General features: G+C 43.2%; 1 protein-coding gene across 1 annotated transcript in view; it reads right to left on the bottom strand.

The window, feature by feature from the left end:
• The window catches only part of LOC308313458 (electron transfer flavoprotein subunit alpha, mitochondrial-like), a 28544-nt gene extending 13942 nt beyond the window's left edge, over positions 1-14602 (bottom strand). The window contains exons 1-7 of the mRNA XM_080760558.1: positions 14490-14602; positions 8135-8284; positions 7774-7855; positions 7035-7117; positions 3304-3403; positions 2542-2652; positions 312-413 (exon numbers count right to left, since the gene is read on the bottom strand). Of these exons, the coding sequence (XP_080616684.1) occupies positions 312-413; positions 2542-2652; positions 3304-3403; positions 7035-7117; positions 7774-7855; positions 8135-8284; positions 14490-14528 (667 nt within the window). The 5' untranslated portion in view covers positions 14529-14602. The remainder of the gene's footprint in view (positions 1-311; positions 414-2541; positions 2653-3303; positions 3404-7034; positions 7118-7773; positions 7856-8134; positions 8285-14489) is intronic.
• Positions 14603-15027: the final 425 nt, after the last annotated feature.

Genomic DNA, 15027 nt, shown 5'->3' with positions numbered 1-15027 from the left:
CTGCTTGGGAATCCCAAGGTTCCCGGTTTGATCCCCGGCTCCCTCTGGGTTAGTATCAAATTGTCCTTGAGCAAGACACTGAACCCTTAACTGCTCCCGATGAGCAAGACACTGAACCCTTAACTGCTCCCGATGAGCAAGACACTGAACCCTTAACTGCTCCCGATGAGCAAGACACTGAACCCTTAACTGCTCCCGATGAGCAGGTTGGTGCCTTGCATGGCTTCGTCTGCCGTCGGTGTGACTGTAATGCACATAGTAAAGCGCTTTGGATCACTCAGCCATATAAAAGCACCATTTCGGGTTCTTACCTCCAGACACCACTACTTTGGCACTGGTGAGTTCTGGTCTGTCACTCTTGGTCACATTCTGTGCAAGCCACTGGGACACGCCCACTGGAGGAGGTGGAGTCACTGAAAAACACAGGAATAGTTGGCTCCAAGATGACTTTCCAGCGGACGTCATCGATATGGGACATGCATAGACATGTGCATAGCATATGGCATGATATGATATGATGTACAGCGGCTTCTTCAGGGACCATGACGTTTTCAACATATCCAGTTTGGGACTAAAGCAGTGGACAGACTGACTGACCAATGAGTTCATGAGTAAACATACGGCCTGGACAATGTTGTTGTTGGTTATTTCTGAGAAACAAATAATCTACAGGTAAAGAATACAAAAAACTTTCTTAGGCTGGGACAAAAAGAGTCTTGAGACAACTCGTTATAATTTGGCACTAAAATAAAGTGTAATTGAATTGAATTGAATTAGTGGCACTGTTTTATTCCCAGCCAGGACATTTGTGCTCTGCATGTTAACCCCATCTTTCTGTTGTCTCTTTGCTCTGTCCCTTCTGAGCTAATCACCAAGCCTGAGTTATACGTGGTTACGTGTGGGTCAGGGTATAAGCCTGAGTTATACGTGGTTACGTGTGGGTCAGGGTATAAGCCTGAGTTATACGTGGTTACGTGTGGCCTGTGGGTCAGGGTATAAGCCTGAGTTAAATACTTGGTTACGTGTGGGTCAGGGTATAAACCTGAGTTATACTTGGTTACGTGTGGGTCAGGGTATAAGCCTGAGTTATACTTGGTTACGTGTGGGTCAGGGTATAAGCCTGAGTTATACTTGGTTACGTGTGGGTCAGGGTATAAGCCTGAGTTATACTTGGTTACGTGTGGGTCAGGGTATAAGCCTGAGTTATACTTGGTTACGTGTGGGTCAGGGTATAAGCCTGAGTTATACTTGGTTACATGTGGGTTGGGGTGTCACACGTAACCTACAAGCTCATAAAAAATATATTTACATTTGGTTAATTAATTAATCTTAACTCAGATAAACCATTATCTAATAAAGAGAAAACTAGCTCCCACTCAACTGCAATTATTACCACGGTAGATACTGTATCACAGCTTTTCACCATTGAATGTTAAACTTTGTTTGTTTAATTACACCATCATTTTGAAAGCGAGGCAGTTGTAGTTGAATCCATTAACCAATTAACATCAAATAAATTAGAATATGAATATATCATGGCAAACGAGAACCAATTGTCATGTACAGAAAGAGATACATCTCTCAATCTCAAAATAAATCTACAATTACAGCTGGGTAATATTACTTAGAAATGTTGTCACAATATGTAAGGATTGATGTTGAAAGCCGATATGCCTCAGTCATTTTTTTTCTTCTGAACCGAGTGTTTTGTGTCTTTATCTACCGACTAATTAGCCTAATTTTATTTGTTTGTTTATTTGGATCCCCATTAGCTACTACCTTAGTAGAAGCTACTCTTCCTTAGCCAGGCTAATAAGACTCAAATCACACTGTAATCCGCCAGCAGGCAATTATTTTTTTGCCAACGGCTGATTCGGTCTGGCTTCAGCCAGGCTAACTCTTCCTGGGGTCCAGACATAAATACATAATACATTTTACAAGACTGTATAAGAAAAACAGTTACCGTAAACAATAAAATACTACTAAATATAAAACAATTGATTAATAAATATAACATCTCAACAACCATGAATACAATTTCAGTTTAAGTACGACTAATCATTGTATTGATTAAGCATTGTATCCCTGTTTTATACTTTATTGTACAACCTTGTCATACAAAAATAGAAGAAATATAAGTCATGCACACCTCAAATGTTTTACTAAAATCGAGGTTGCGCCCCTACATTGCACAGCCATATTTTTATTTTATGCAGGAAAGGTTTTTTTGTTTGTTTGGTTTCCTCCCACTACTTGCTACTGATGTACCATCCTGCTGCTCACCTGCCAGTGAGGAGCCCCCACCTCGAAGACATAGCACCTCCGTCCTACTCCTCCCTCTAAACATTCCCTGCCGACAGGCTCCACCCCACCTAGGAGTATACGTGCAGTGACCCAAATCACCCTCCCCGCCTGGTTTACCTCCCCTGAACACGGGCCAAGTGGGTTCATATTATAGAAGCTCGGCAGGTCTGATGCAGCGCAGTGGATTTAAACCCCAAGACTCAGTGATATACAACAGAAAGTTAAGAACATTTTTACCCTGTTCAGAGGCAGCGCTTCCTCCCTCAGTGGGTGCAGCTTCAAACGACGTCCCCCTGACTGTGAACACCTTGACACTGTCACTGGACTTCACCGTTTCCAGAGCGTTCCCTGTAGAACACACCGTGGCCTTGGAGTTAGTATCATCACACCATGTACAATGTGCAGGCGTTTAGCTCTGTGTGTCTGGACAGGACTGTGGATTTTCTTTTTGCTAGGTCTGGTATTCATTTTTATTTTACAGGAAACAACAAAGACCTTCCAACTGGCAGACGTTCAGTTGAATGGAGCAGGGGGAGTTCAGAGAACTGGGTATTGTAAATTACTCATTGATCTGACAATAGAGATGCAGACCACGGCACGGAACTCAAGTCACTCCACCCTGTCCCGCTGGAAAACCGTTAACCACTTCCTAAGTTCCTACCTGGTGTTCCTATTTTAGGCATATAATTTTATATATAATTGATATAATGCTACGATCAGGGGGTAAAAAGCTTGCATACAAAGTTTGGTGCTGATCGTTCCAGCAGTTTCTGAGATTAGGACCGGAAACAAAGACACACAAAGCCTCTTGCAAAGCCATGCTGTAAAACGTTATTTTGACTGTGAATATTCCTTTAATGCCAATTGTAAATATACAACACGGCTGCCTGCAATGTGTCAATGTAATCGTGTGGATCTCGAGATTCGCACACACACACACCACACAGTCACACACGCACACCCACACACACAAAGCCATGCCATAAAAAACAAACTCACCAGCATAAATGGTTCTGACAAAGGTGTCTTGTGATTTAACTTCAATGATGTCTGAAATGGCAGCGACGTCCAGCTTGGCTGCCACTCTGGGAAGGAGATTCTGTAAACACAAGTGTTCAGTTAAGAAAATGTAGCACTGACGAAGGTCAGAAATTCCTCACCTTGAGCACAGAGCACTTTATGAGCATAAAATAGGACTACATACTATTTTCTTAGTCTCTGTCTAAGGACTCACTCTTCCTAAATAGTTAAATCTGCCTGTTTTAAGTTCATTGAGAAGACGCACCTGCAGTAAACAGACCCTAAAAAAAAAAGGGGGGACACTATGTCTGGGGGAGAACTTAATTTACAATGGCACGGTTAGAGCAGGCTCTGGAAATTAGTGCTATACAGTATATAATTTCCGTTGGAGTAAAGTCAGTTTACAGTAAAACATGAATAAACGCCTTTGAAAAACAACAGACCTGTGGTCAAATGGGACTGACACAGATATATTTATTGGCGAATGTTTTGAAATAAATAAATAATAATATTAATAAAGAATTATCTGTGACTATGACTTGCCAGTTGCCACCCATCCAGGCAATGAGACCAGGAACTACATACAAGAATGTTATTAATACAAATGTAAAATGGACCCATCTCACTCCTATGGCCTATGACGGATGGACGTCCCGAAGGACAAAGTTTTGTTCATTTTATAGTAGAATAACAAATATAGCCTATTGTATCTACAAGCTCACACAACATGTCATGATGTGATATGCGTAATATAAGTTCACAATGACTTCACATGAGCTTGTAGATCAGCTAATTTCACTATTCATCATACAATTAAGTATAGGGCTTAAGTGGTTAATGAATGTTTATGTACACACAGTAGTGTGCGTTGCTCAGATATATAAAAAGAATTCAGAGGCCTTGCTCGGAAATGGAATGCGGCAATCAGACCCGTCTTATACAAACAAGTACTGATGTTTTTCCCCAGCGAAAGTGCAATCAAATCCAGGATATTAAGATGCATCATCTGAAAAGGATTCATCTACTCAGGGCAATCACGCTCCAGCCCGGTCTCAGTCAATATGAGCTGGATTACAATACATAAAGATATTGTTTAATGCATCCTAACTCAATTGGAATGCCATTATGATCTTTGAGTTGACAGTTCTATTGCGGAATGACAGATTACAAGAGAGGTAATTGAGAGTAGTTCTACACTGTGACTGAAGATCTCCTCCTTATGAAATTGAAATGGAACAAAACTTTCAGACGCATTAAAGGCGTAATGTTAAAAAATGCATAGTCAGATACACTATCCACGCATGTGGCTTCATTGAGGCAACGCATTCCTGGGGACATCACTATTATCCTTACTGTCAGGCAGTCATTCCTGGGGACATCACTAGTATCCTTACTGTCAGGCAGTCATTCCTGGGGACATCACTAGTATCCTTACTGTCAGGCAGTAATTCCTGGGGACATCACTAGTATCCTTACTGTCAGGCAGTCATTCCTGGGGACATCACTAGTATCCTTACTGTCAGGCAGTCATTCCTGGGGACATCACTATTATCCTTACTGTCAGGGGACATTCCTGGGGACATCACTATTATCCTTACTGTCAGGCAGTCATTCCTGGAGACATCACTAGTATCCTTACTGTCAGGCAGTCATTCCTGGGGACATCACTAGTATCCTTACTGTCAGGGGACATTCCTGGGGACATCACTATTATCCTTACTGTCAGGCAGTCATTCCTGGGGACATCACTAGTATCCTTACTGTCAGGCAGTCATTCCTGGGGACATCACTAGTATCCTTACTGTCAGGCAGTCATTCCTGGGGACATCACTATTATCCTTACTGTCAGGCAGTCATTCCTGGGGACATCACTAGTATCCTTACTGTCAGGGGACATTCCTGGGGACATCACTAGTATCCTTACTGTCAGGGGACATTCCTGGGGACATCACTATTATCCTTACTGTCAGGCAGTCATTCCTGGGGACATCACTAGTATCCTTACTGTCAGGCAGTCATTCCTGGGGACATCACTAGTATCCTTACTGTCAGGGGACATTCCTGGGGACATCACTATTATCCTTACTGTCAGGCAGTCATTCCTGGGGACATCACTAGTATCCTTACTGTCAGGGGACATTCCTGGGGACATCACTATTATCCTTACTGTCAGGCAGTCATTCCTGGGGACATCACTAGTATCCTTACTGTCAGGCAGTCATTCCTGGGGACATCACTAGTATCCTTACTGTCAGGGGACATTCCTGGGGACATCACTAGTATCCTTACTGTCAGGCAGTCATTCCTGGGGACATCACTAGTATCCTTACTGTCAGGCAGTCATTCCTGGGGACATCACTAGTATCCTTACTGTCAGGCAGTCATTCCTGGGGACATCACTAGTATCCTTACTGTCAGGCAGTCATTCCTGGGGACATCACTAGTATCCTTACTGTCAGGCAGTCATTCCTGGGGACATCACTATTATCCTTACTGTCAGGCAGTCATTCCTGGAGACATCACTAGTATCCTTACTGTCAGGCAGTCATTCCTGGAGACATCACTAGTATCCTTACTGTCAGGGGACATTCCTGGAGACATCACTATTATCCTTACTGTCAGGGGACATTCCTGGGGACATCACTAGTATCCTTACTGTCAGGCAGTCATTCCTGGGGACATCACTATTATCCTTACTGTCAGGCAGTCATTCCTGGGGACATCACTAGTATCCTTACTGTCAGGCAGTCATTCCTGGGGACATCACTAGTATCCTTACTGTCAGGCAGTCATTCCTGGGGACATCACTAGTATCCTTACTGTCAGGGGACATTCCTGGGGACATCACTAGTATCCTTACTGTCAGGCAGTGTGTATAAAATGGTTACTTTTCAGAAAATCTTCTGTCGGGTGGAAACCTCATGTGTCCAAAACTGGACATATTCAGGATTCAAATGTAGCAGATCGACAAGCTGGAAACGCGTTTCGGGCTTGCCTATCTGCTACTGTTAATCATTTGTGTGAAGCCGTAGTATGATTAAGTAGGGCATTCTTTTACAAAAAACACAAGGCGTTGGATATATATGGAGATGAGAGGTTTCTGCCCGACAGCAACGAGATGGGAAGCTGTGTTCCAACAAGCTCACAAGGCGTCGCGATGCAACGTGTTGTGAGATTCATTGGTTATTATTCTCACTACTAAAATAATGCCCTAATACTACACAAGTAGGGCATCCTGAAAAGTAACAGTTTTGGACATAAGGTTTCCACCCAACAGAGATGATATACTGAAAATACATATGTGCCAGGTAAGTGGTTTCATGACAAAAGACACATTCATAATCTTGGGTGTTCCTTGCTACTGACAAATATACAGTCCATGATCTGACAAGGGTTGGGCGAATAATGGAATCAATATTAATTATTGAACCACAATGCACGAGAAGATATCGAACATATTCATAATTCAAGTATACATGTAGCCTACGGTATATTGGATTATACCTACGTTGGTTTAATCATGAATTAAGATTATTTATATCCTTTTCATTTGCAGGCATTTATTTTTGTTATTATAAAATAGGTTTAAAAATGATGGTGGTCATTCTATTCTTCCCATGATTTATTGTTGTGTTCATTCATTGGAAAGATGATTAAAGTAGAGTTGTGAAAGAGAGAATTCCAAACCAACAGTGGATTATGTGACTGACCTTTCCAAAAGCCGAGGCTCCTGCACAGATGTGAGTGAAGTTAAACTGGCTCTGAGAGGCCAAGATCAGTGGCGTTAATTCCTCTGTAGAGACACATATACATGTAGATTAGGTATTAATGTTATGAGACAAAGACTGACTCTTAGGTTAATGAAATTATTTAGCAAATAATCGGTTAAAAATAAAATGGAAATTGTAATAATATTATTTAAAACCGCCAAATGGTATATAAAAAGTATTGCTTTTCTTATTATAATTAACCACATGAAAGCTAGCATCTCCAGGCCGGGATTTACCATTGGGCTAGAGTGGGCTGCAACCCGGGGGCCCCCGACAATTCTTTACAATGATGAAATTGTGAAGTATTGCAAACCAATTCAAGTGAGATTTGTGTTTAGTTATTGTATATTTAGTTGAATTATTTCTCTCTCTCTCTCTCATTGCACACTGTGCGGCCGAGGGGGCCCCTGAAGTTTCGCCTAGGGGCCCCCATTACTGTAAATCCGGCCCTGAGCATCTCTATCTGGGATGAACATTCAGCAAAAACAGCCAAATGACAACTCTGGATCGGTTAAGTTCAGTGGACAGATTTGGTGTAGAGGGGAAAAGGAGATGGCCTAGCCCTAGAATATAGACCACTGTGGGACTCCGATCTATGAAGTATATAGGGTCCAAGTGCTTACTTTTATACATACACAGGATCCTGTTAACAGGACTTCCATCAGTGTACTTAGTTTACCTGGTAGGAGGCCTTTATAGGAGTCGTGTTGAGCCACCAGAATCTTCTTGACCCCCTGGACCTTACTGAGCTGTTCAGCAACCTACACCAACACAACAATAAGAAGGATAGAAGTGTTTCCCACAGATTCATGATTCATTTGAAACCTGGTATGTCAAATATATAAAATGTAATCAAGCAACTTAAGAACTGTCTGTGTGCACACAAAAGTCTGAGTAGATCTTAAAATGTGTTTTTAAAGTGTCATATAGAGTTGTTCAGATAGATACCTATACCAGTATTGGAAAAGCTGCCGATACTTACAAATCGGTATCGGGAAGGAAAATGTAACCTCTGTGTGGACACCGCAGGCCTAACGTACCGTGGAGCAGTCGGTCCCAGCCACCAGACATGACACCTCTCCTCCCACTTTGGTGGCAGCAGTGACGGCATTCAGTGTGATGGGTGTCAGTTTGCCATTTTCATGCTCTGCCACTACCAGGGTGCTCTGACACCTGTGCAGGAGACTGCGCTGCAAGACAAGACAGGTAAGGGGACAACGTGCTAATAAGCTTGTAAAATAGTTTGAATTTGCATTGCATGCAGACTAGAGTAATAGAGAGATAATTTAATAAGTAGAGTAGATTCTTTTTTTGCCCTTTATTCCCTCCGAATTTAGTCATTATGCCAATAAATTCTGACACTGCTGTTGCGTCCCCACTGGGAGGAAATGGCGCCTCCATCTTACAACTCCTCCTGTTCAACATCCCCGGCTGACAACCGAAAGGAATACACGTGTGCAGTAACAAAGAGCTGCCCTCCACCCAGCACAGATCACCCTCACTGTGGCTGCCCTCCACCCAGCACAGATCACCCTCACTGTGGCTGCCCTCCACCCAGCACAGATCACCCTCACTGTGGCTGCCCTCCACCCAGCACAGATCACCCTCACTGACCTGGCTGCCCTCCACCCAGCACAGATCACCCTCACTGTGGCTGCCCTCCACCCAGCACAGATCACCCTCACTGTGGCTGCCCTCCACCCAGCACAGATCACCCTCACTGTGGCTGCCCTCCACCCAGCACAGATCACCCTCACTGTGGCTGCCCTCCACCCAGCACAGATCACCCTCACTGACCTGGCTGCCCTCCACCCAGCACAGATCACCCTCACTGTGGCTGCCCTCCACCCAGCACAGATCACCCTCACTGTGGCTGCCCTCCACCCAGCACAGATCACCCTCACTGTGGCTGCCCTCCACCCAGCACAGATCACCCTCACTGTGGCTGCCCTCCACCCAGCACAGATCACCCTCACTGTGGCTGCCCTCCACCCAGCACAGATCACCCTCACTGACCTGGCTGCCCTCCACCCAGCACAGATCACCCTCACTGTGGCTGCCCTCCACCCAGCACAGATCACCCTCACTGTGGCTGCCCTCCACCCAGCACAGATCACCCTCACTGTGGCTACCCTCCACCCAGCACAGATCACCCTCACTGACCTGGCTGCCCTCCACCCAGCACAGATCACCCTCACTGCCTGGCTGGCGGCTGCCCTCCTCCCAGCACAGACCATTTTGTTCGTATATAGACGCTCAGAAAGCCAGATCAGGATGGTGGGCAGGTGTTTTACCCCCACCCATCAATCTTTGACAGCAAATGTAAAGCTATATTGTAAGCTTTTAGGAAGCATACAATAACAGCACACACACAGCTTGTATTAAAAAAGAACTACCGGTATGTTAGAAGAAGGCAAATTATGACACCTTCAACATGTGTTTACGGTTCAAATCTGCTGCCAGGCCAATCAAAGGCTATGGGAAAATTAACCAGAACAGAGAATGGGTAATGTAATGGGTATGCCAGTGACAAGACATCTATGAATGAACAGCAAAGAGCAAACAATAGTGATAATAACAAAAACATGCTCTCGTATGGACACAACAGTGATGAAGAAAGATGTTGGTGAAACTTATATGAAGTATAGTACTTCCTGTCTTTGTCAGCAGCACGCACGCACGCGGTTACACAGTTAAGTAGCGACCGGCTGCTGTCTATAGCTTAACTATGTGTCCAATGCTTTGGAAATGAATAACTCGAAGTTATCTGCATATCAAAAAAATCACACCTGTGTGAAGTGAGGGGCGCTCTTATCATCTTACAACATCAAGGAGCCAATAAGAGACCACTATTTTTACCCTGACATACATACCCAACCGACTCGGTCGCATTGCACCGATCACAGTACCTTTTACTCACCCAAGATATCATCAATGGGTTGCAAAATCGTTATCGGTATCGTTTTTGTTTCCTGACAATAGCCTACAACGACTCAAACTTAAATACGTTTTACGTGTAACCTCTAACTCTAATATATTAAAGTCTAACTCATGTTGCTATGATTAGATGATGTAATGAATGATGATGTAAAACAAACAGTGTCAAAATAAACATTAAATTATTTATTGTTAATGGCATTTAATGTTTGTGTTAGGGACAAGATGACGTACATTTTCTCTTCATTGTCAATGGCGTTTTTAAAACAAACATTGAACTAAACACAAACCTGTATATAGGAGGGGCTAGCGCAGGGGTGACCAAACTTTTTTCAAAGGGGGCCATATTAGAAAATATTAAAACACCCAAGGGCCAACCAACTATATCTCCTGACATAATGTAGCGTCGGACTAGTCTATAACAAAGTCACATAATGTAGCGTCGGACTAGTCTATAACAAAGTCACATACATGTGCATCGCCTATAGGGCTGCTCTTATCATCGTACATCATGACATAAAATACACACTATGCCCTATATCTTGTGCCACCCCTTAAATTATTTGCCATTTACTATTTTAAAACAGTTTAAAAAAATAGTACAAATAGCCGATCTACAAGCTAACAACGTGTCGATTTTTTGCCATTTTTAAATGGCAAATAGGTTTAGGGATAAGGGGTAAGGGGTGGCGCAAGATGGAGCCCTATGTCTATTTGCTCAGACACTATGACGTAACATTGTCAATGGGAATGTAATGTTTGTGTAGGACAGTTTGTGCACACACACCAACAGCTGGATATAGGAGGGGCTGCAAAAAAACAAGAAAAGCTTTATGCTACGGGAGCAATCTGCATTTCAATGCCCACTTGCTCACAAGTACTCTAGTTGTCATGATGGGTGTAACACCAGCCACTGTGCAGCGGGGGCAGCGCTGGGCTGCTGGCACTGTGAGTGAAGCCAGACATAGCAACATAACCTCATTTAACCTTCAGTCCGAGGACAGTAGAGCCAATGCTGTGTCACTGTCATGACAAACTGGTGCAAACGGGTTCAATGTGAGATATAGACCTACAGCAGGGGTTCTCAAAGGCCCCTTTTCCAATGGGAACCAGTTCAGTTCTTTTTGGTCCATGAGCCAGAGCTCCAACATTGGAACGTTAATTATGAATTGAGGGTGCAAAACCATACCTATATTAGATTGTTATCACCATGAAACTTCCCCAATTGAGTACTTACACGAAGACAATGATTTATTGTATTACAAATTTAACTTTTTTTAAATATGCAAATGAGGCATTATGTAGGAAAATCGAAAATATGAAAAAGCTACTACTGTGGAAGGGTTATCATGTATTCATTTACTTGTATTGATCATATAAACAATTTAATATAGGTCTAGTTTTTTCCACCAATTTTGGAACTCTGGCTCATGGACTAAGAACCAAAAAGAACTGAACCGGTTCCCATTGAGACCCAACCGGTGGAAAGGGGGTCTCAGTGAGGTCTGGACCATCTGGGGACCCCCAGGGGTCCTTAAAGAGGTTCCAGGGGTGCACCAGCAAAATGTGTTAATATAGCTAACCCGATGCATATAGCCTATATGCATGATCGGCTATGTGAAAAATATACAAATGTGAACATTTAAAAAAAGAAAGATTACACATTTTAATTACACAAATTTTGTATGGGGTCCCTTCGCCTGCGAGAGCTGCCGAGAACTTCTGTGAACTCAGATTAGGGGCTCCCAGGCACAAATATATTGGTGCATTACTAACCTGACCGTCATCATGATAAACTAACTGGTCTAAACCTCCCCAATGCAGACCACACTGTAAACACAGGGAGTTGTATCACAGACAGTCAAATCAAACAAGAACAGAGCCAGGATATAACAGGAAAGTGAAATCTGATTTACTGCCTTGCTTACAGCAAGGGGTCTTCAACATGTTTAAAATTGTGTTGCAGATTAAATTTGTTCATATATTTCATAGATAGCTGAATAGACACACATAGCACCATCATCAGTGTTGTGTAAATTGATGTTTTTATTAAGGAGTATGTTTCAGACATTTAACCGCCGATTGACTTACATTTGTCTGAAATGTAAGTCAAATGGACTTTTAAAGGTATAGTTCGCCCCAAAAAATACTTTTTGAGCCTCCTGTGCCCAGCTTTGTGTGTACCCCAAAGCGATGATTTGATTGGCTGAGCACGGAATGTGATGATAAAATCACACCTGTGTGAAGTGAGGGGCGCTCTTATCATCATACATCATGACGTTACATGTCGATTTGCTCAGACACATAATGACGTAAATTCTCCATTCATTGTCAATGCCATTTAATGTTTGTGTTAGGACAAAAATCTGCACTATAGCTGAATCTAGGAGGGGCTAGTGCCTCCCAAAAAGTGAGGACGCCAAAAGTGATTGGCCGGAATGTGATGATGTATGATAAGAGTGCCCCTCACTTCACACAAGTGTGATTTTTTCACTATCGATTATTCACCCCATGGAGACTTCATGAAGTCATTTTTTTGTTTTTGTTGCATAATCTGGAGTAGCAATATTAAAAAAAAAGTTTTTCAAAAGTCGGCCTCCTGGTGGCGCTACAACAGGCCGTTCTGGAAACCGGGTGGTGCCGGAGATTAGCTGTTCACAGACGGACGGACACACGGACCGAGTGCAAAACATACTCTCTCCCCATGCCTTCGGCCTGGTGGAGACAACAAAGAAATCCATGAATTAAAGTCTCCATGGGGTGAGTAAAGCCCGACACACACCGGCTGCGCCGCACGGCGCGCACAGCCGCCTCCATTATTTTCAATGAACCTAACGCACACCGGCTCCGTCCGCCGCACGGAGCCGCGCCGCGCCGCCCGGCGCGCCGATAGAACACAGTTCTATTTTCCAGGCGGCGCCGCGCAGCAACGCGCCGCGCCGCACACGGTCGCAGACGGTGTGTGGTGGGCTTAATTGCGAATGCAGTGATTGCGAATGCAGTGAGCACTTACTATGAGACCTAGCAGATCATGTCTGTCTGTGTGTCTGTGTGTCTGTGTGTCTGTGTGTCTGTCTGTCTGTCCCGCTATACGTCCAAATATGGAGTGTACATCCAAATATGGAGTGTGTTGCATCAATCACAAACAAATCACTCAGCTCCATATATGGGCACAAAAGGGGCCAGGTCCACATATACAGTAACAGCGGGACAGACACACAGACAGACAGACAGACATGATCTGCAGGGTCTCAGCTGCGTTCGCTTCCCGCGTTTGCGCGTCTTACTGGTCGATAGAAAATGTGGATACATTTCTACCAAATGGATCCTTATGTTGACTTACAGTTTACGTAAAATAGGCTACTTTAGATAATCCTTAATTCTTTGAATGTACAAAATGTTTTGCCCTCCTATATTCAGCTATAGTTTGTCTTACACAAACATAACATTTCCATTGACAATGAATGGAGAATTTACATCATAGACAAGCAAATCTGCTATTTTTGGCCTACACAAAGATCTCCATATATGGATATATTTCAGAACCTGTTCTGACATTACATATGTTGATCCTTCCCCATCCATCATTCCTCTTCGATGTCTCCCTTCCCTTCTGACTTATACACTTGTCCATTCGAAACTCTATGGACGGGCCTGCCCCAAAGTTATTAGTGCAGCCACGCCTGGGTGAAAACTAGAGTTCTCAACAGGCCCGAAAATTAAGGCCCAGCCCTACCTGGGCCCTCATCAAACCTCAGGCGTCTTACTGGACTTACAATGGTAAGCTACCATGGCTAACTTGCCATTGTGGTTACACACTGCAGGGAGACAAAGGTGGATATTTTGTGCTTATTAGCATCAGGCAGTACTACTTGTCAACCTTGTCCTACCTGACAGCAGGGTCTAATGGAACAGTAGGGAGACCCACCTCCATTGTACAGCATGTGCTAGTTAACATACTGTGCCATAAAGATGTACTAGTTATAAATTGTATTAGCATACTCTACAGTAGAATAAATATCGGATTGCAGCTTTAAACGCCAAATCATTATAAATCATCTTCGGCAGAATTTGCACCTCTGAACCCAACACTGGACTGGTGTCCTTATGTGACACACATAATGTCAACAAAACAGACTGTTCATGGGAGGATTGAGTAGGATTAAATATGTATGTCATTAATAATTAATTAATAATATGCAAAAACAAAATACAACAGGTACATGTTCAACATATTTTCATATTATATTGTAAGTAGAATGCAGAGTTAGAGAGCATAGTAAAGGGGCTAACTGCTGTGCACAGTGCACTCTAAGCTAGCTGTTCTCATGTCCTCATATGACCCCATACTAAATGTTGACATTCAGCTACATGCTTTCTATTATTCTATCAAGACATTTTAAACCACATTTCAATGAGTTCCACACGGCTGTAAAAGCTTCAGGCAGGTCTACTTACCAGCTGCAGCAAATTTGTCCTCGTTAATGCAGAGAACATGACTGTGATGATGTGGACTGGAGCTGAGCTGAAGACAAGCTGAAGACAGCTCAACACTTCTGTCAATGCAACCACAGTAGCATAGCAGCTTCCGGTATATGGTAAGATTGTGTCAAAATAAAGGTTTAAGTTGAACAGTAAATACGAATCGTTTTATTGCTTTGAGTTTGAGTCGTTCTTACTGGCCCATATTTCACTGGTTTGAAAGAGTGTTTTTACAACTAACTGAGACGTTATGGTCTTGAACTTGTCTTAACCCCCAACTCAAGTGCGTTTTATGGGTTTATTAATATTATTAATTAAAAATATATGTATCGTCTGGGCTAAATGTAGCCTACTAGGTTAAAAATAATAAACGTTGTTACGTTTTACTTAAGTGAAAGTAGGGTGCGTTCGGATATAGGCAGGCACACTGCGCACGCACTGCCAAAGTGCCAATACAAACTAATATGCGAGTGCGCTCCAGGTGCGCATTTCCGAACGCACCCTAAAGAGGCCT

This window comes from Protomyctophum bolini (genome assembly GCF_963924005.1).
Source record: "Protomyctophum bolini genome assembly, chromosome: 1".
Classification (NCBI taxonomy): domain Eukaryota; kingdom Metazoa; phylum Chordata; class Actinopteri; order Myctophiformes; family Myctophidae; genus Protomyctophum; species Protomyctophum bolini.
This window is presented reverse-complemented; position numbering and strand designations above follow the sequence as displayed.